Here is a 19,605-nt window from a genome sequence, read left to right on the forward strand (position 1 = left end):
TATCACTTTGAAAACATTTTCTATGTATTTATATCAGTGCCTAGAAACTACTCGATAACTCATTCGATAACAACAGCAAACACTTATCTATAGCTGCGGGGCTGGGTCTTACCTTCAACTCGCCATCTGGCCACACTAACAAACAGCTGTTTCCTCGTGAAGTTGTGTACGCGGAAGAAAGAGCGTTTCAATTCGTTTTGGAGCTCGCAGCGAAACAGTTTATAATTCCGCACGCCAGGATTCCCCTTGGCAGAAAGTCGTCGCGCAGCCAACTAGCCAGTTAGCCCGATCCGCGAGAATATCGATATTTAACCGGGCCACAGCAGCACTGCCAACAAAACCAAATACAACAACTCGAGTGTGCGCCCTGCAGCAAAAATAACTAACTAAAAAAAAAGTAAAGCTGTCGTGTGTTTTGCACATTTAACAATTTGTTAGCCAAATAAAGTAGCAAACGAAATTCGCGAACGAAAGTGCCGCAATTAGTGGTTATATAAATGTAAGCCAAACAACGCGTCGTGCAAGAAACTATGTGGATTTGTTCGCAGAAAGTTGACAAACTGAGAAGAACTAGTTAGCGACCACAACGACCGCTCCAACTGGAAACCGCACTCCGCCAAAAAAGAGATCCTCATTAGCATTTCTTTTGTGGATTAAGACGCGTGCCAACCATTTGTCACCGATCTCCAAGCAACCGATCGATTCCTCGTCGAAAAGCAAGGTTAGTTCTGGGTTCTATTTTCGACTTTTTGGGGGTCACTACTCTGCCCGATGAGGTTCCGCTTTTTGGTTTCGAAATTCCAAGCAGCATGGCCCGACTGATTGGGCAGCGTTTCCCATTGGATACGATCGCGTTCCATTGAGAGCTGCATAATTGCTTGTACATTGTATCCCACTATTTGGTTAGTAGACAGTTATGCAATTGGGGCTCCCCAATCTTATCACTCAGTGGGCACCACGTCGCCGCCGTCTATTAAAAGTTCTTGGCCTGCAGTGGGAACACATGTTGGACAACTTTCTCTTTGAAAAGCAAAAGCCACTTGAGCACAGGAGCGTTGGGTGAAGAAACGATAATTAGATTACTTTCGAGCTGATAGAGAATTCGGAACTCAAAAAACTATTCAATTAGAAGATTCAACATTTGTATTGTTTTGTAATGAAAAGAAATATGACAACCGAATCGTACTGCATTTTCTAGTAAGTAAATGCCTCCTCTTTAAGTAATATTGCACAGATGTCACCGATTTTGTGCGTCCTTCCTAGTAAAAAAAAAAAAACACTTGAACCAAATCGGCAGGAGTTTACTGTAACATCCTGCTGCGCTGTCAACATTTCTTTTCATTTCCTGACGCCACTGTGCGTTTTTGGTAGAAAGAAAGTACTACTACTTTCTCGATGGCAGTTGATTTCCTTGGCCTGTTCCCCACTTTACCAATTTACCAAAATCGAAATGGGCGACATCTGGCAGCGACAGAAACGATACACAACTAAATATATATATATATATATATATAGATATACATATAGATATGTATGGTATATATGAAAACCGGCTGAAGGCGTATTACGGTTATGTGAAGAGCGGCAATTTCAAAAATCCAAAATAAATTCCGAAAAAACGCCGTCGGATGACGACTTCATCTTCATCTCCATCTCAGACGACAGACAGCAACAGACAGCATCTGGCTATTAAAAGCAAAAGTGAAAAATGCCACACAGTCGCCGCCGATGCAGTGGCCACAAAAACAAAACAAAAGCCAAAGAAAAAGATGTAGAAAAACATAAACCATAAAACTGCTGCAACAAGTGAAGCAGCTTTGTCAAGTGCATTGCCGCTTCCTTGTTTTTTTTACATTTTTTTTTTCTGTATTTTGTTGCTCAGTTTTTGTTGCTGCTGCAGCCGAGTAGTAATATTATTCAATTACAGGCCAATCCAGTTGCCCCGAGTTGCGAAAGAGTTGGGCTCGGCTTGGTTTCTCGCATGTTCATATTCGATTTTTGTGCCAAGCTCTTGCGCAGACAGCTGAGTTCAAAATTATAGACACTGCAGTCTGCTCGTCAATGTCAATATTTAAATAGATAGATCATTCATGCATCTCTCAAGAGAAACACAAAGAAGATCTATTTAATGACTTAATACAATCTTGTATGTTTTGGTTTTTGCTACTACGATGGAATAAATATAATAAAGTATCTATATTTCCACAATTTCGGAACAGAATCTAGCCCTTAGTTTTTTTTATATACCATTAAAGCAACTATTGCTCCTAATTTCTTGACCCACACTGTACATTCATTGATACCAATTCGAATTGGGATTCCATTGGCGGCGATTTCATAACTCTTGCTCTCACCGCCGTGCGACTTTGGCTTTGCCCAACTTTGATTTGGTTTTTTAAACAAATTTATTTTCATTTAACGCTGGCCGCGCTTCTTTTTCGGCTTTATGGACTGGCATTTTACTCTCTCGTTTCTTTTCTTTGCTTTTATTTTTACCAGAAGTATGTGTATATATATATATGTAAACCGATGTAGTTTGGGCAGCCGCAGCAACAATAGTCAGGCAGCGACGGACCGAAAAAAAAAAGTGGTTTCAGTGCTGGTAACTTTCTCCGCCACCTGCAAAAGCGCGCGACTTGCACGCGTTTTAAACCGCACGCATGCGCAGTTCGCTCGGCGCGCCTGTATGTGCGGCATCTCTTTCCCACCGCCTGGTTTGGCCTATCTGCACCTCCTGCTCTTCGTGTTGGCAACAGAAATTGGTCATGTGCCGCCGCCTGCGTACGTGAGTCTGTCCGCCCGTCCAAAGATTGCGCGATTAGCTAAAACGCGCGCCAAGTCGCATGCAAAACGCGTGCGCGATTTTCAGCCTGCAATTTCATCATCATCGTCATCATGGCAAGCATAATTGTTGTTATTTATGGCAAATTGCGATCGTAAATCGCCGAGCGATGAGTAAACCCCCACAAACGGTTTCTAATGCTTTTATAGGGAAATAAATTCAAATAATATTAGGGTTTTAAGCCAAGAACTAAAGTAAATTACCAAAAAACATAACATATAGGAAAAGGAACTTCAAGAAATAAATTTTTGTATCTATAAGATACTTTATTTTTGCCGAGTGTAGTCTGCGGGCATTTGAGGTATTTCATATCTCTGCACCCCCATTGATTTCTAGTATTGAGAGCATGACTTTGGAATTCGTCGTTGCCTCTTTTCCGATCACCTTCAAGCGGTATTGCAAAGCCAAGCCATCGCCATCCACACATTGCATTGATGGCTACACATTTCCGCTGCTTTAGGCCAACTTCCATCGAAGGCCAGATGCGAACCCTTTGTTGCGGATGGTCGTAACGAAAAAATGGGGCTATAAAATCGATGTTCAATCGGCTCGAATTAGTCCGTACCCCAAGGCGTCCCCCCAAAATCACCCAGACTCGACTGTGGACTCACTTTGAAATGCAAATATCTCCGGCTCAAGCACAAAACGCAAATGCAAACAAAAGCCGACCGACCGCATGCAAATACAAACAAACCAGCATCTCACGAAACCAGCACGCACTTCTGGCATAAACATATCAAAGTTTATGTTTATTATGCCCGCATTAGAGCCCGAAAAAGAAGCAAACAAGGCGAAGATGTTGCAGCAACCGCAGCTAATGAAAACTGAGGCACCACCATGCGTTTGGGCCGACTAGCCAATTAAGTTTTTGTTTGGCAAAAAAAACGACTGAAACAAATCGATTTCCTACTTCTAATTGGCTTGCGACAATCTTAAAGAGATCTATCTCCAGGCACTTAAATACCCATTAATTAGAGAGATTGCATCATAACGAAACTCAGCTCAAGTTTATGGTTATTAAGTAAAAAAGTAAAGACAAGTCAAGATGAAGCCATGCTGGGTTTTTGCATAACTCTTCGATCAAAACTGACAGGGGCCACAACTTTTCATTTTATCTCTGGACTTCTGTGCTGTTGTTGTAAAATGAGGTCGCCGAAGAAGAAAAACCAGTCAACATTTTCATGTTCAGGGTTCAGAAGTGGCAGCCAGTAAACCGTTGCAACTGCCACTGCGATTTTGGCCAGCTTCTTCTCTACCCCACCTGCATCCAATTGAAGTTGAGTCTTTGGCTTCCCACCGCAACCCGTTTCGTTCGGCACGTAAAACTCGCCGAACCCCAAGCAATTGGCACTCCGAAATCGTAGTTGACCGCCTTGAATGCTGATGACTTTTAATGGCAACGGGTGCCAGACGACGCAACCACTACCAACATCAGCCAATCCGATCGGATCCATTGGAAACAAAGCGTAACGCAAGAAAAATGCGTTGCCTTTACGTATTATTGGCTTTGTGGCATAACCAAGTTATACCAGCCGGCCAAGTTCGGGGCGGATGCAACTGCAGCTCGCGCTGCCAAGTTGTCTATGTCACATGCTGTTTGCATCAAGCTTATGTTGCCAATGCACTGCGCACAAAATGTAGTAGGTGCATGTATAACTAGTTAAGAGATAGCTAAACTGACTAAAGACAAAACTATCTAAAAGATAACAAATCTATCTATCTATCTATCTACATATCTATCTATCTGTCTATATATGCATCTATCTATCTATCTATCTATACCTTTGGCTTAAATCCTTTTGCTATAATAATTGCAAAGCTTGAAATACAGTGGCTATAAAAGATACTTGCATTGTGATAAGAACTACTAGCTTAGCCATACCAATTTGATAAGAGCTAAACCAGTTGGAGTATTACAAGTGGTTCAATGAATTTAATACTTATGGATTTCCTTATGGTTTTCTATCCAATGTTTTTAGCCCACCTTAATTTCTTGCCGTGTTGCACTAGCAGCTTTAGCAGCTTGTTGTTTCTGTGGCTGTGTTGGCTTGTGTGTCGTGATTTTTATTGTCGCCACCCATGACTAGGGGCACATTGTTTATTTACGCCGGTCAAACAAACTTTGAGCAACGTCGTTGCAAGCGGACCAAATATTTGAGCAATGCAGAAGCCGGGCTGTGGCACTTGGATGCGATCTCCCCCAGAGTCCATCCAATAAAACGCCCATAATTACATTAACCGAAGCGACATATTCTCCGATCGCCTTTTGTTTGCCAAACTCTCGGCTGTGAGGAACCGAGGAAACTACTACCAGGCTAACCACCAGGCAATCTTGGAGCGAACGGCCTTTTACCAAAAGGTCTGGCAAATATTGCACAAACGCAGCCGCAACGTGTTGAATCTACACTCGGCATTTGTTTGTTGATATGTTGTTAGCTGGTTGGTTCGACGAGTTCTGCCGTTTGGAAAGACATTCGACGACCCTCACACTTTGTATATAATCAAACTTCAAAGTCAGGCCATTATTGTTGGCCAGGCGAGGTCTTCTTACCGACGACGAAAATATTTGTGCAATTTATAACATTCTTTACGTGTGCCTCGGATTTAATTAATTCCCATAATGCGCCGCATTTTGCTGGATATATTGATGTGTGGAGAGGGAGAGGTGGCTTTTGCTTTGCTGATGTCGGATATTTCGCAGATAAGGTTGTAAAAACAAACATGGATGCGAGTGTAAGTGGGCTGGCTATTAATCAGATTATAAATGGATTATCGGCTGCAAGACAGGACTTATAAATTAATGATGTGTGCTTAGCTAAATCAAACAAGATGGGAATGTACTATATGCTTCGAATTCATCTGCTCTTCCTTAAGTCGATGCTTTTGATTAATTCCCATTGGCTGCCTTCCTATATCTTTTACTTAATTTAAGTAAGAGAATCTATAACAATCTTATTTTGTAAATTACACTTATATATACCCAAAATATATAATAATTATTCGCTTGACGTAGTGCAACCGAAAATATTTATGAATGAATATAATTCTGGCAGTTTATTGGAATGCTATTTTGTTTTCAAAACCGATTATATTTTCTGCTTATTTTCTAACGCCAACATCACGTACCAATAAATTATTACACTTTAAGGTTTCCGTTGGCCTTACAATTCATTACTCAACACTAAATATCTCACACTTTCCCTGACACGATGATTTGCACTTAGCGATCTATTTACTATTTATCTCATCATCAATGTCGGTTCAGTGGAAACGATCTTAATTCAAAGAAATGAATCACTTTGGGAAACTTTTGATTGCAAATGCTTTCGCATTAATCGAATTGATTACTTCGGGGGAAAATGCTGATTTGGGTAATCGAGGACTGATAGTAGAGTGTGCTTGATAAGGTCGGAAACTCTTCAAACTGCCCGCATGGCGAAAAATCACACACACACACACTATGAACAGCAAACCAACTCAAATCAATTTCTGTTTAAGCCAGAAAAAGGCATCGGGAGGCGGGAAATGAAGGGGAAATGAGTGGGCGGCGAAGAACTCCCGCCCATCTACTTCTTTTTTCGTGTTTGCCCCTATCTCAGCATGTAATCCATGAAGCCGTGTAATATGACTGTGATTGGAAATTGAAATTGCATCCGGCAAACATCAGAGAACCGGCGGAGCGGCGATAAAAATGCCTTCTCCCTTCGCCGAAGGCCGAATTAAAATTCAGATTTGCAACAAGCTGCCAGAAATCAGAGGCAGCCAACCAAAGTTGCCCACTTTACGAGCGCTTATGTTGCAGATGACAGGCGCCAACAACCATGATGAGGTACCCATTCCCCCATTCCCATTCAGATTCCGATTCAGATTGGGCCTAATGCTAATGATGATGTGTGTGCATCCGAGACATAATGATGTGGGTGTTGCTGTGATTAGAATTGCCGTGTTTTCATACGTGTTTGTTTTAGCCTCTTTTTTTCTTACGTTTTTTGTTTGTTTTGGTTTTGGCCAAATGGCAAACCGAGCATGAAGGCAGCTTTACTTAGCGTGATTGCGAATCGCCGCGTCTCAGACAACTGAAACTGGGGATGCGCCGCATTGGCAAATAAAACAAACAAAACCTTGGCCAAAAACATCGCCTATGGCGGCGCATTTCAATTATGGTTTATTTAATAATAGCTTGGATTGCTTAATTTGTTAACAAAGGTTTATTCGTCGAGTCGCGATCGCAGGCGCAGCAGTCATGTTAATGGGCAATTAACCGGATCGCGACTACGACGCTGGCGGGCTTCACCAATTAGCTGGCCACTGAAAGCACTGAAATACTTAATAATATTAATAATATATGCAACCGATTTAACGCCAAATGTACTGCCAAGTTGTTGCCTGCACGTGCCGACACCGAAAATGTCGATTAGCCCAGCCGAAAGAAGCTGGCACGCAGATGCATTACTATGTATTTCAAATGTGATGGTCTTGAATTCCTCGAAAGTATTTGCATAAAATGAATACGAAATGAGTTTCCATTTAATCCCTGACAACATGAACGTATTCCCAGGAAATAATATTCGTATTCAGGGCTGGGAAGTTAATAGTATTAATAGTATTGAGTAACTTCGTCTTAAGGACGACTAACGAGGGATGTTAACAATTAAGCGCTTGAATAGCCTCAATTAAAATACAATGGGAAACTGAAGTGCGATCAAGAGCTGACTTAATTCCATTAAAGTCATTTTTGTAGTCATTAACTATTTTAAATTCCCTCGATAAGGTCGTTTACTTTACATCTGCGGGCCTTGTTTTTCTTTGTATGTAAATAGGTACAAAATAAAGATCTATTTGTGTAAATAACATAATCTTTTTGTATCGTGAACTGATAAGATACATTATCTCGGCAGATAGCATTGTTATTTTCTAAAGGCGGTAAAAAAGGAGATATTCGGATATGTAAACAAATCATATCCTTCCAATTCAGAGCAAATTTCTGAAATTTCACGCATAGTTTCTCAACCGAATTCTATCAAACTTTTTATTGAAATTTCTATAGTTTGCGAAGTCAACCCCCCAAAAAGCCTTCGGTTTCTACGCATTTTAAACCCATGACGGCTGAAGCCCAAAAAAAAAAAGAAATACAAAACAAAACTTTCTATTTCATTGCGAACGGTTCCGGTTTTTCCCTCGCAGCGTTTTTGGTTCGGTTTTCGGTTTTTTGGTAGCTCTTTGGGATGGTTAACGGCGTTGTGGTCAACGCGAATCGATGGACCAACCGTTAAGTGGGTCAATGTCAAGCGCTGGCCAAGAGGATGAGATGCTGATGCTGATGGTGATGATATCGCGATGCTGGAGCACCTGATTAACATAATCTATTGACACATGTCAGTCTCATTCGCAGCGTTTTAACATCGCAGGAAGGAGAGAGAGGCCAGGGAATTAATTTTAAATGTTTTTAACTTTGATTTAAGTACTGCTTTTTTTCAATTCGAAATCCAACAGCTTGTAAAAGTTTTCCCTTTGCCGGAGAACAGGCTGAAAAGAAATCTTTTGATGTGCAAAGTCTGTGGGTTTTACTTTGTTTAACTTTACCATTGTTTCGCTCGAAAAAAACACAACTGTTTTTTAAGACTTCCTAAGTTTTTTTTTTTGGCCTCACATGCATACAAATTAGCAGCATTCGCATTTTTGGTAGAAAGTAAAACTGTTTTTTCTTCTCATCGCCGTTTGAGTTTGTCGTTTTATTAATTTATTTATTTGTGCCTCACGCGACAACTTTTACTTTTTGTTTGGCAACTTGTAAATTACACAAAAACTGCTGGCGAGCAAAGAAAAAATGCTTTAAAAAGTGTTTTAGATTGTTTTCGCCTTCTTATCATCTGATGTCTGCATTAATCTGCGTGCCAAGTGCTTCTGATTGCTTTTCAGACTCGATTTGGCTTTTAGCGAATATCTGGGTGTTGGCCATGCCATCGATTGCCACTGGCTGATAAGAATTTCGCCATTGACAGCGAATAAAGTGTCTGAATAAACAACGTCAATATCAAAGTGCGATCTGCATAGTAAATATCTATGTTAATATTCTGGCTTTGACCTTGTTTTTTGTTGCTATCTTATCGCCCCGAATGGGGCCACTTTCCGCAGCACTGGCCCATCAATCCCGTTTAAACCCTTTTCGTGTGCACCAGTTTGTGATCTATTTGTGCCTTATCAATCTTACAACATCAACTGGCAAACGGTGGTAATGAGTTGCCCCCAATCCCACGCCACTTGCACTAAAAACAAATGGTTTTAGCCCTGCCGGATGAGTCACAATCTTCGCCAGCTACCATTTGCCACTGGGCTATCAAGTCCGATCGAAAAAGAAGTAGAACAAGTGGCCACATGACTCACACATCTTTATTGCAACGAGATTTGTGTAGAAAGGAGGCGAAAAACTAGTTGCAAGATTGAAGATCTCCAGACACGACGGCTACGCAGAAAAGATACATCCATCCGGTTCCTGAGGCAATCAGTTCTTGTATCTTTACAGTGCGAACTGGCAAGAAAGTGCCGCATAGCAGTCTTTCTAGATACTTAAATTTAAATATCGTAAACTATCATCTCAGCAATACCAACACTTTTAGTAATCCCATAAAAAAATAATTTAAAAAAATGCAGAATTCGACTTCTTGACATTGCATAAATTATTAAAAACCAAATGCATTCTAGCTAACTAGATGGTTAATTTATTTATTTATGGTCAAGTGTCAGATATTTAATAAGAATGCCATAAAGCGTTCTCCAAAAAAAGCTATAAATATGATAAATATTCTACTCCTCGTTTGGCCGTGAAAAATAAATATTTTCAGGGCACACAATGCTCTTATATAAGTGAAAGCAAATAACTTAATCCATAAAATGGTGTTTAAGCTCCTAAATATTAATTGGATAAATTAATGCATGGCCACGCCGTTTGTCCCTCCACTTTTCCGCACCGGGAAAGTTAGGGAGGATGGAACCTGCCACGTTTTCCCAATCTTTATCACATTATTATAACATGGCTTTACTTGCAACTTTATTCGCCATGCAGGTGGCCAGTTTGCCAAATTTTCTTGGTCTAAGAGCAGATTTTATATGCCTGATTGTTTTAGCCCAAATAATAAACAAACTGTACCAATTTGTTGTCGAATTTTTCAATCGGGCGGAAAAGCACGTAAACAATTGCGATTGAATGCTATGAGAAAGTATTGGACTTTTGGCGCAGGTATACACACAGAATTCTCGAATTTGGATTTGTTTAAATCAAAGTCCAAACTTTTACTCATGTCGATCAAATCGAAACCGCCAAATAATCACAAACAGCCATAAATCAGAGGCGTTAATTGCAATAATTTGCAGTAGTCAAAAATAAATGGAAGGAAATCGAATTGGCCAGCGCAAATATATACAAATATTTTAAATTTTAGCCAGAAAAATATATGTTTTCTAGAACAGGCACACTTTTAATATTTTCTTCTTAATTTTTAAGTATTTTGACTGCTTAAGGGGAAAGTCTTGATCATTTGATAGAATTAAGTGAGTCAGGGCTTTTATCTTTTAGCATCTTTGTGCTAAATTCTGGCGTGTTAATTACCAAAAAATTTGCGCAAAAACAATGCCAAATTATATGGAAAATTTCCGCAGCCATAAGAAAACACGCTGTATGCCAAAGATTCCAGGAAAACCCATTCAGCCTCTCCCCAAAAAAAAAAAAAAAAAGAAGACTGGCACCCAGGCAAATAATGACGCATCGTGATCTCCCCTTTTCTGGGTAGCCCGGCAATTGGACGACCCACACCCATTACCCATCACCCATTGGGCATATTAATTGGGATTGGCGAAGTGACTGCCGGCAGTTCAATTTGGGGAAATGCAAATGCTGCACGCGTCGCTCGATATTTTCGCAGAATTTCGGTTTTATTAGGTCCCCAAGCACTTGGGGCTTACCCCCGTTTCTTTTCAAAGGAATTTCTTCCGAGACTTAAGCCTCTTTCCATAGCTATCTATAAGAAATTCTGCCCTCGAATGTTTAAGAACTTTTATTACTTATGCTAAATCGTATTAATAAAAATGTTTGTGGAAGAAAATGAAAAGATATACCTGTATAATGCTGTTTTTCTTAGAAAAAATAAGTGAAAAATGTGTACTCTACACATATTTATCTTATACAAATATCAGCGAAGGTAAAAAACTGTTTAAATTAGATTAAAACCAGCTACAAAAAATAAAGTCATGTATTTATTTTTGGATACTTACTTACTTGCATAACAAATGTTTTAGTGGCGATTTGCTTGGACAATACTTTTGTTATTTCGGTTGCCTTACTATTTGTGTTTTCTTATCGGTTACTCAGTTTTACTTAGACATTTTCTCGCTTTGGAATACATTTATTTATTTTGGTAGTTATGCCCCAGCCGAAATCCCATCATCCACGATTGTTTTCTATGGCCATAAGGTTGAGGTCGGCCGCAACATCCGTTCGGCGAGTGCTTTCAAATGTAAACGAAAAAAGTATGCAAAACAATGCACAAGGCACACAGATACTTTTACGCACACACTCGCGCCGTGGCGTTTGTTGCCAAATGAATAGGTCTGCCTGCCGCCCCCTTGGCCCGCCGTCCTTGCCACATGCCCCATGCCCCCAAAAAAAACGAGGGAAAAGAATACGGTTTTCTTCTATTTCTCCGGATTTCGGTTGCTCTGGCTTTCTGGGGGCTAAATTTAAACATTTCGCCATTCAACAGATATTAGCGGCGCCCTCGTTAATTGTTGTTCCCCGCTACTTCTGTTGTAAAACAGCGAGCGAGAATAAACATTTGAATGAAAATGAAAAATATGTCTAATTTCTCGATTGTGCTTTGGCAATTCCAACTCTGCATTTACGTCACACCCGCTCCCGAAAAAAGATTTCTCTGGAAGATCAGAGGCGCAGTGCCACTCCATTCGGTTCCTGTCGTGTTTTTCACACACATTTGATGGACCTTTGATGGCGAATAGTCAACATCTTTGGAGTGACTTTGTTTCTGGTGCGAAATGCATTTTGACTTCATCAGTTCAATTGTTTTCAATGAGTGGGTCCAAAGCAGGAAATTGAAAATTAGACGAGAAAAACAGGAAGATCTCTTGGGAAATTGCTAGTCAGGTCAAAATATTCAACTTGAATATCGCTTCTATAAGTATGAATAATATTTTGTAATTTTGTAAGAATGCATTTGACACTATTGCCTTGAGTTTTTCCCCATGCCAATTCACTTTAAATTAAAAAAAAAAATCAAAAAACCACATTCGAAAATTTCACACTTGAATATTTCAATTATATTTCGAGGCGAATATCCCTTCCACGGAATTGGCGCTTACTTAAAATCCCCTTGTGAATTTTGCTTAGCCAAACATATGATGGATTTACACTCGATTTCTGACATGTGCACATGTACTCGAACATGATCTTGATCCGCACCCAATCTCAGCCCTGGCCTTTGGCCACCGGGAAACCCCTGCTCCGATTTTCGCCATAAAACACCTACCAAAAATAACCCAACAATTGCCGGGCATTTGCGGGTCTTCCATTTTAGCCCCATTCAGTGAGTAAAAGAAAGAAACATCAAATTTGTTGTTCTATTTTGTTTATGGAGGAATTGTTTATGCTTCGCGCTTTTAACGATCGCTCAAATGGCCCCTTGACGTGCAACTTTTGAGTCAATAAAAATCATTACTCTGATCTTTCAGTTCGCCTTCGAGTTGCAACGAAAACTTCAGAGTGGAATTTTTTTTCGGTAGATGCTGATGCATTTTTTGAAGCAATCTTTAGTCAATTTATAATAGAGGTTCGAAGTAGGGAAAGCTAAAGAAATAGAACACTGCATATTTATACAATCTAATAAATTAGTTATTTTGGAACTATCATCTCAATCAAGACCTTTCTTATTCTATCTCCCCAATGTTTTCCCTTTTAGCTCCCTTATCCCATTTGTATGGCAAAATCCTGCCAGTGTATGGTGCATCCCATAAAGATTTAAAAGGATGCTTGTTCCCTGAGTGCTGGTGATGGTTTATGGCCTCCAAGGCTTCAGATTACACAATGCTCAGCCACTTTGGTGCTGGTACTCGCACTCGTAAATCGCCTCTTGGCGTGCCAAAGTGGCATTTGATTTATTTAGCATATTTATTTGTTTATTTTATCGCAGTCTTTCTCTTTTTACAACAAAATGGAAAACATTGTTTATGGACGCCAGATAGTCGCGCTCGCTCCGAAAAAGAGACTGTGCGCCGGCGCAGCATTTGGGCGGGACTCTTTGAATATTTATGGCGCGTTGTCTAACTGGAGGGCAGTAGCAGTCGCAGTGGTTGTATATGCATAGTAGCATCAGGTTGGAGCTGGCCATTTTTAATGCCGGGCACGTGGTGGGCGAGCGATCGTCCGGCCAGATTGCCCAATGGCTTAATTAAGCCGGTCGCGAACTCTGCCGGCATGCGGAACTTGGACCGGCTTAAACTATCAATCATGGATTTGCATCGCCTGGGAATGGAGGAAGCTGGGAAGGTATAGAGGAACTGAGGCGTGCCAAAGCTCAAGGACACGCAGCCCGTTCAAATCCGCTTAGTGTAATAACGTGTTTCGCCGTTTCCTTTTCGCCAAGGGGTCGTCTTTATCGCCTGAGCCTGCGGGCCTGCGAATGTGTCAACAGTTAAATCGATATGTTTTTCCCCTGTTGATATAGTTAACTCGCACTCCTGCTTCTACTGCCTACTGCCCTTTTCCCCATTGCTGCCTTGATTATGTGGCGCACAAAAGTTGACTGGCCTGGCCCGCATCCTGGCCTCAAATGTCCTTGGGCTGAACAATTAAAATTAAAAGAAAAAAACTACATAAAAGGGTGACCGCTCTCTCGGTAATTGAGAAAACCCAGTGAGAAGTGTGTTAACTGACAGTTTTTTTTCCATTCCACAGCCAGCCAAGATTGGCCAGATCTGGACGGGATTCGGACGTGCCGCAGCCATGATAGGACGTTTGTTTCGCGCCCACGGCGAGTTCTGCGCCTCGCATCCCTGGGAGGTCATCGTGGCCCTGCTGACCATTACGGCCTGCATGCTCACGGTGGACAAGAACAACACCCTGGATGCGAGCAGCGGATTGGGCACAGCTACCGCCTCAGCTGCCGCCGCCGGAGGATCCGGATCTGCAGCTGGATCTGGAGCAAGTGGAGCAATACCACCACCGTCTATGGGTGGCTCGGCCACTTCCAGCCGGCACAGGCCCTGTCACGGATGGAGCCAGTCCTGTGATGGCCTGGAGGCCGAATACAATGCAGCCGACGTAATCCTGATGACCATCGTCCGCTGCACGGCCGTACTGTACTGCTACTACCAGTTCTGCAGCCTCCACCGCCTGGGATCCAAATATGTGCTGGGTGAGTACTGTGGGAATTACATCACTCGGGGGGCCCCCGATTCGTTTTGGGGGGCACGTGTGTTGACCAAAGTGGTTAGAACACCATCGGCATTGTTTGTCCCCTCCCCGAACTATTTTGATGACCCGCCACCCCCCCTTCCCCCTCACCAAAAAAAAAGCTGGGAAAAACGTAAACCACACAAGACTGGAATGTTTGGCCAAGATTTTAGAGGTGGGACAGCCAGCAGGTAGCAACCTGAAGGTGGCCAAACGGAGCTCCCTGGCATTTCTCATGTGCGCTCTAAACGATTCGACCTCCGTCCAGTAATGTGACTCCCACTTATCTCGTCGTCTCTTTCAGGCATCGCCGGCCTCTTCACGGTCTTCTCCAGCTTCATCTTCACAACGGCCATCATCAAGTTCCTGGGCAGCGACATCTCCGAACTGAAGTGAGTAAAAATTCAAAATATTGGTCATTAGCTTTTAAATCCCTGACGTAAAATCAGTAGTTTATAATGTAAGCCAAATGTGCTAATTAAATGTACAATTAAACACACTTTCAACCAACTTTCAGGGACGCCCTGTTCTTCCTGTTGCTGGTCATCGACCTGTCCAACTCTGGCCGCCTGGCGCAGCTAGCGCTATCGGGCAGTAACCAAGCGGAGGTGACGCAGAACATTGCAAGGGGACTGGAGCTCCTGGGACCGGCCATCTCCCTGGACACAATTGTGGAGGTGCTGCTGGTGGGCGTGGGCACACTGTCGGGTGTACAGCGCCTGGAGGTACTGTGCATGTTTGCCGTGCTCTCGGTGCTGGTCAACTATGTGGTCTTCATGACCTTTTATCCCGCCTGCCTGTCGCTGATCTTCGATCTCTCCCGCTCCGGCGTTGATATGTCCGTGGTGCGTGAAAAAGCGAAGGGCTCGCTGCTCCTCAAGTCGCTAACAGAGGAGGAGCAGAAGGCCAATCCCGTGCTGCAGCGTGTCAAACTGATCATGACCACAGGCCTGATGGCGGTGCACATTTACAGCCGGGTGGCTTTCTCCGGCAGCGACTACGACGCCGTGGACAAGACGCTGACGCCCACACTAAGCCTCAATGTGAGCAATAATCGCACGGAATCGGGTGAAATCGCCGACATTATCATCAAGTGAGTTTGAATGTCTTTAGTACCCATTTGATTGGCCAAACATAACATAACTCTAATATCTTCCAGGTGGCTGACCATGAGTGCCGATCACATAGTAATCTCAATTGTTCTCATCGCCTTGGTAGTTAAATTTATTTGCTTTGACAATCGTGATCCTCTGCCGGATCAGTTGCGTCAATCAGGTCCAGTGGCCATCGCGGCCAAGGCTTCACAAACTACACCAATTGATGAAGAGCACGTTGAACAGGAAAGGGATACGGAAATTTCGCCTGTAGCCCGCCCACTATTATTTACCATTGAAGATCAGAGTTCAGTCAATGCTTCAACTCAGACGGATCTGCTGCCACTGCGCCACCGACTGGTGGGTCCCACAAGGCCTCCGCGCCCAATTCAGGAATGCCTTGATATCCTGAACTCCACTGAAGAGGGCAGTGGACCAGCGTCCTTGAGTGACGAGGAGATTTTATCCATTGTCCATGCCGGTGGCACTCACTGCCCACTCCACAGAATCGAATCTGTACTAAATGATCCGGAGAGGGGTGTGCGAATCCGCCGAATGATCATCAGCGGTCGTGCCAAGATGCCGGTTGGTCGACTGGATGTCTTGCCTTATGAACACTTTGACTACCGCAAAGTGCTGAACGCCTGCTGTGAGAACGTTCTGGGCTACGTTCCCATTCCCGTCGGCTACGCAGGACCCCTGCTATTAGACGGAGAGACCTACTACGTGCCCATGGCCACCACCGAGGGTGCTTTGGTTGCATCCACGAATCGTGGCTGCAAAGCGCTCTCCGTTCGTGGTGTTAGATCTGTCGTGGAGGACGTGGGCATGACCCGTGCTCCGTGTGTAAGATTCCCCAGCGTTGCCCGCGCGGCCGAAGCAAAATCTTGGATCGAAAACGACGAAAACTATCGGGTGGTGAAAACTGAATTCGATTCTACATCGCGCTTTGGCCGTCTTAAGGACTGCCACATTGCCATGGATGGACCACAGCTGTATATTCGTTTTGTGGCCATCACCGGCGACGCCATGGGCATGAACATGGTGTCCAAGGGCGCTGAGATGGCCCTGCGCCGAATTCAGCTTCAGTTTCCCGACATGCAGATCATCTCGCTGAGTGGGAACTTCTGCTGCGACAAGAAACCGGCGGCCATCAACTGGATTAAGGGACGTGGCAAACGGGTGGTCACCGAGTGTACCATTTCGGCAGCAACACTGCGCTCCGTGCTGAGGACAGATGCCAAGACACTGGTCGAATGTAACAAGCTAAAGAATATGGGAGGCAGCGCGATGGCCGGTAGCATTGGTGGCAACAATGCTCATGCCGCCAATATGGTGACTGCCGTCTTTTTGGCCACGGGGCAGGATCCCGCCCAGAATGTCACCTCGAGCAACTGCTCTACTGCCATGGAGTGCTGGGCGGAGAACAGCGAGGATCTTTACATGACCTGCACAATGCCTTCGCTGGAGGTGGGAACTGTGGGCGGCGGAACCGGGTTGCCCGGCCAGAGCGCATGCCTGGAAATGCTCGGAGTCCGCGGAGCTCATCCCACGCGGCCAGGAGACAACGCCAAGAAGCTGGCACAGATCGTCTGCGCCACGGTTATGGCCGGCGAATTGAGCCTGATGGCGGCGTTGGTCAATAGCGATCTAGTCAAGAGTCATATGCGCCACAATCGGTAAGTTTTACATCTACTACATGTTATTGAAGTGAAATTCTAACTTGTGATCCCTTTCTTGCAGCTCCTCCATCGCCGTGAGCAGCGCCAACAATCCTCTCAACGTGACCGTGTCCAGCTGCAGCACCATCAGCTAAGATTGGGCGCTGCAGGGGCGCCGACTTCTACCCTTTTGTACATAGAGTCTCTTTGAACGTGCAGGCCAGGCGTTGCAACTCATTTCTTTAGGTGTTACCTTGTAGTTGAATGTTTCACAAATTGCTTGATAGATAACCTGATTGGCCTGGCCAGGGAACCGAACAGCCAGCGTCCTCCACATCGGCAAATCGCTCCAAGCCAATGCTGTGGGCATAGGATGGATGGGTTGATATCCGATATCCACTGCTGCTGCTACTTCCACTTAGATTGTACTTTTCGTCGTAACGCTATTTTTTTCTACCTATATAACTGAATACTGAGTGATGATCCGCTGGAATCCACACCAGATGCAAGTCAGTGGAGCTATGACCAGGACTAGTGCAAGCGCTGAACTTGTAAAAATTATTTCCTAAGCGAAAAGTAGTACATAGGGTTTGTATAGTGACTAAATTAAAACTTTTAATTAGAGCGTGTACGATCGATATCGATATCTTAATTTCGGTTTTCATTTTTAACAAAAAATTATAAACACAAAGCGTAATGGATAAATGTCTTTTGTCGACGCTGCTCACGGGTTTACAAATCAGCACTTCATTTATTTTATTTTTAATAATAATAATTATTAATAAATTATTATAATTAATTTATAATAATTCACGGCGCGCTTTATTATTTAGTGGTTGTTGTGAGTGTTGTATTTCTCCATGTATGAATCGTATAAAAAGAACAAGAGCGAGCGGCGGTTAATTCTGATCGGTTGACTCCTTGGCCTCGGCCTCAGCATCCTCGTCGCCCTCCTTAACGGGCGGCACAGGGACATCGGCGCTGCTATCGGGCTGGACGATCACCTTCTTGGGACTCGGGCCGTAGCTGTCCGCCTCTGCTGAAATGGCACCCGACGGTCCGGGAGCAGCATCCTCATCCTCGTCGTCGTGAGTCGTCGACTCCGGTTGCAAGCTAGCCGCTGCCTCAGAGGCGACGCCGTTTTTCGCTTCTTCTACGGAACACTCCTCGGGATGTGAGGCCTTGCGCTTGGCAATCCGTTCGCTGAGCGCCTTGTGTAGCTGGGCGATGTCCGCTGGTCGGCCCATGGCCAGGAAGATCTTGACAACGCCAGAGTTGTCGATGGCCGTTAGTCGTAGGGACTTTTGGCTGGCCCGCTCCGCCACCATAGCGGCCCAGACTTTGGTGTTGAGCAGCAGGCGCAGATTTCCAGAAGTGCGAAACACCACTCGCGAGTTGCCCCTTCCGTCCTTGGCGTCGTTTAAGCGCAGACTGCCGCGACCACGCTCCTCCCAGTTGCTGTTAAGAAAGGCGAATAGCTTGCAGCTTACGTCGATAATGTTGATCTCGTCCTCCTCGCCGGTGAAGGTCTCGACCTCTTCGTATTTGCGTTTCTGAGCGCGGCTCTCCTCGTACTCCCGGGCCACCTCCGTCAGGCTCTTGGCCTCGGCGGACTCCTTGTTGTTGCTGCTGCTGCTGCAAATGGATGAGGAGGCAGCGGCCTCGCTGGTCTCTGTGGTCTGGGCAGCGTTCTGAATGACGCTTGAGAAGAGCAATGACGCCGAGGACGACGTAGCAGCAGTGGAGGAGGAGGCAGCCTCCTGGGCTGATACCGAGCTAGCTGCCGTATCTGCATCCGGCTCAGCGGTGACCTGTTCAGCATTGGGGGCCACCACACGTTCATGCACATTCTGGCCGAAGACGAACCCGCTGGACTGAACATTTGGCATGTTGTTCTTGGCTGCTGCAAACATGCTGGAGCGCTCAATGCCATTGCTTCGCAGCTTGGTCAGCGGATCCGGCCGCTCGTCCACCTCGTCGTCCTCCTTGTCGCCAGTGGACTCTGCTGCTGCAGATCCGGTAGCCACCACCTCCTCGTCATCGTCCTCGTCCTTGGACTCGCGCAGAAACGGATTATTTTGCAGGGCGCTGTCTTCACCTTCACTTGGGGATGTGGAACTATTGTTGGAGCCGCTGCTGTTGGCTAAGACTGCCGGGCGCAGGACAGCACCGCCCAGGCGAGAAGCCTTCAGGGTGAAGCCACCTCGGAAACAGTTAGTTTCGACTGACGCTTCTGGAAACAAGGGGGAAAAAACAAGACTCGTTTGTCAGTTTGTGGAACTCTTCAAGGGCACGAGATTCGTGATATTTGGCCACTTTAAGTTCTAGCAAGCACTACAGCTTGTTTTGCTACGCTTACCATTATTTTCAGACATTGCAAACAAGTCTATTTGCAATATTAAAATATAAATTGCCAAATCTTGTACAGAATAGAGCGTTCTGTGTAAAGCCTGCCGTATTGTTATCGCTGTGTTATCGCCGTCACTATCGATAAGCGGCGGCGATGGCGCTCAGTTGTCAACACTGACTTTTTCAGTGTTGCTTACTTGC

At 44.3% G+C, this 19,605-nt stretch overlaps 2 protein-coding genes across 4 annotated transcripts; one reads left to right on the forward strand and one right to left on the reverse strand.

Annotated features, from left to right (window-relative positions):
• The first annotated feature begins 7 nt into the window (after positions 1 to 7).
• LOC27206479 (3-hydroxy-3-methylglutaryl-coenzyme A reductase) lies at positions 8 to 17,864 on the forward strand. 2 transcript variants are annotated; one of them, XM_039295459.1, is made up of 6 exons: positions 8 to 721; positions 13,803 to 14,262; positions 14,605 to 14,692; positions 14,818 to 15,393; positions 15,460 to 17,073; positions 17,138 to 17,864. In XM_039295459.1, exons 2-6 carry the CDS (start codon positions 13,851 to 13,853, stop codon positions 17,208 to 17,210), a joined length of 2,763 nt encoding a protein of 920 aa, XP_039151393.1. In that variant the 5' UTR covers positions 8 to 721; positions 13,803 to 13,850; the 3' UTR covers positions 17,211 to 17,864. The 2 variants fall into 2 exon arrangements, with proteins under 2 accessions (XP_039151393.1, XP_044779317.1); XM_044923382.1 differs by lacking the exons at positions 8 to 721; positions 13,803 to 14,262 and having other exon boundaries at positions 14,663 to 14,760.
• Positions 17,750 to 19,544, reverse strand: LOC6729275 (ran-binding protein 3). Of its 2 annotated transcripts, none has more exons than XM_002104559.4 (2): positions 19,415 to 19,544; positions 17,750 to 19,288 (listed from the first exon to the last, which is right to left on the reverse strand). In XM_002104559.4, the coding sequence occupies exons 1-2, from the start codon at positions 19,428 to 19,430 to the stop codon at positions 17,955 to 17,957; spliced, it is 1,350 nt and encodes a 449-aa protein (XP_002104595.1). In that variant the 5' UTR covers positions 19,431 to 19,544; the 3' UTR covers positions 17,750 to 17,954. The 2 variants fall into 2 exon arrangements, with proteins under 2 accessions (XP_002104595.1, XP_044779320.1); XM_044923385.1 differs by having other exon boundaries at positions 17,750 to 19,285; positions 19,415 to 19,527.
• Positions 19,545 to 19,605: the final 61 nt, after the last annotated feature.

This window comes from Drosophila simulans, chromosome 3R (genome assembly GCF_016746395.2).
Source record: "Drosophila simulans strain w501 chromosome 3R, Prin_Dsim_3.1, whole genome shotgun sequence".
Lineage (NCBI taxonomy): Eukaryota > Metazoa > Arthropoda > Insecta > Diptera > Drosophilidae > Drosophila > Drosophila simulans.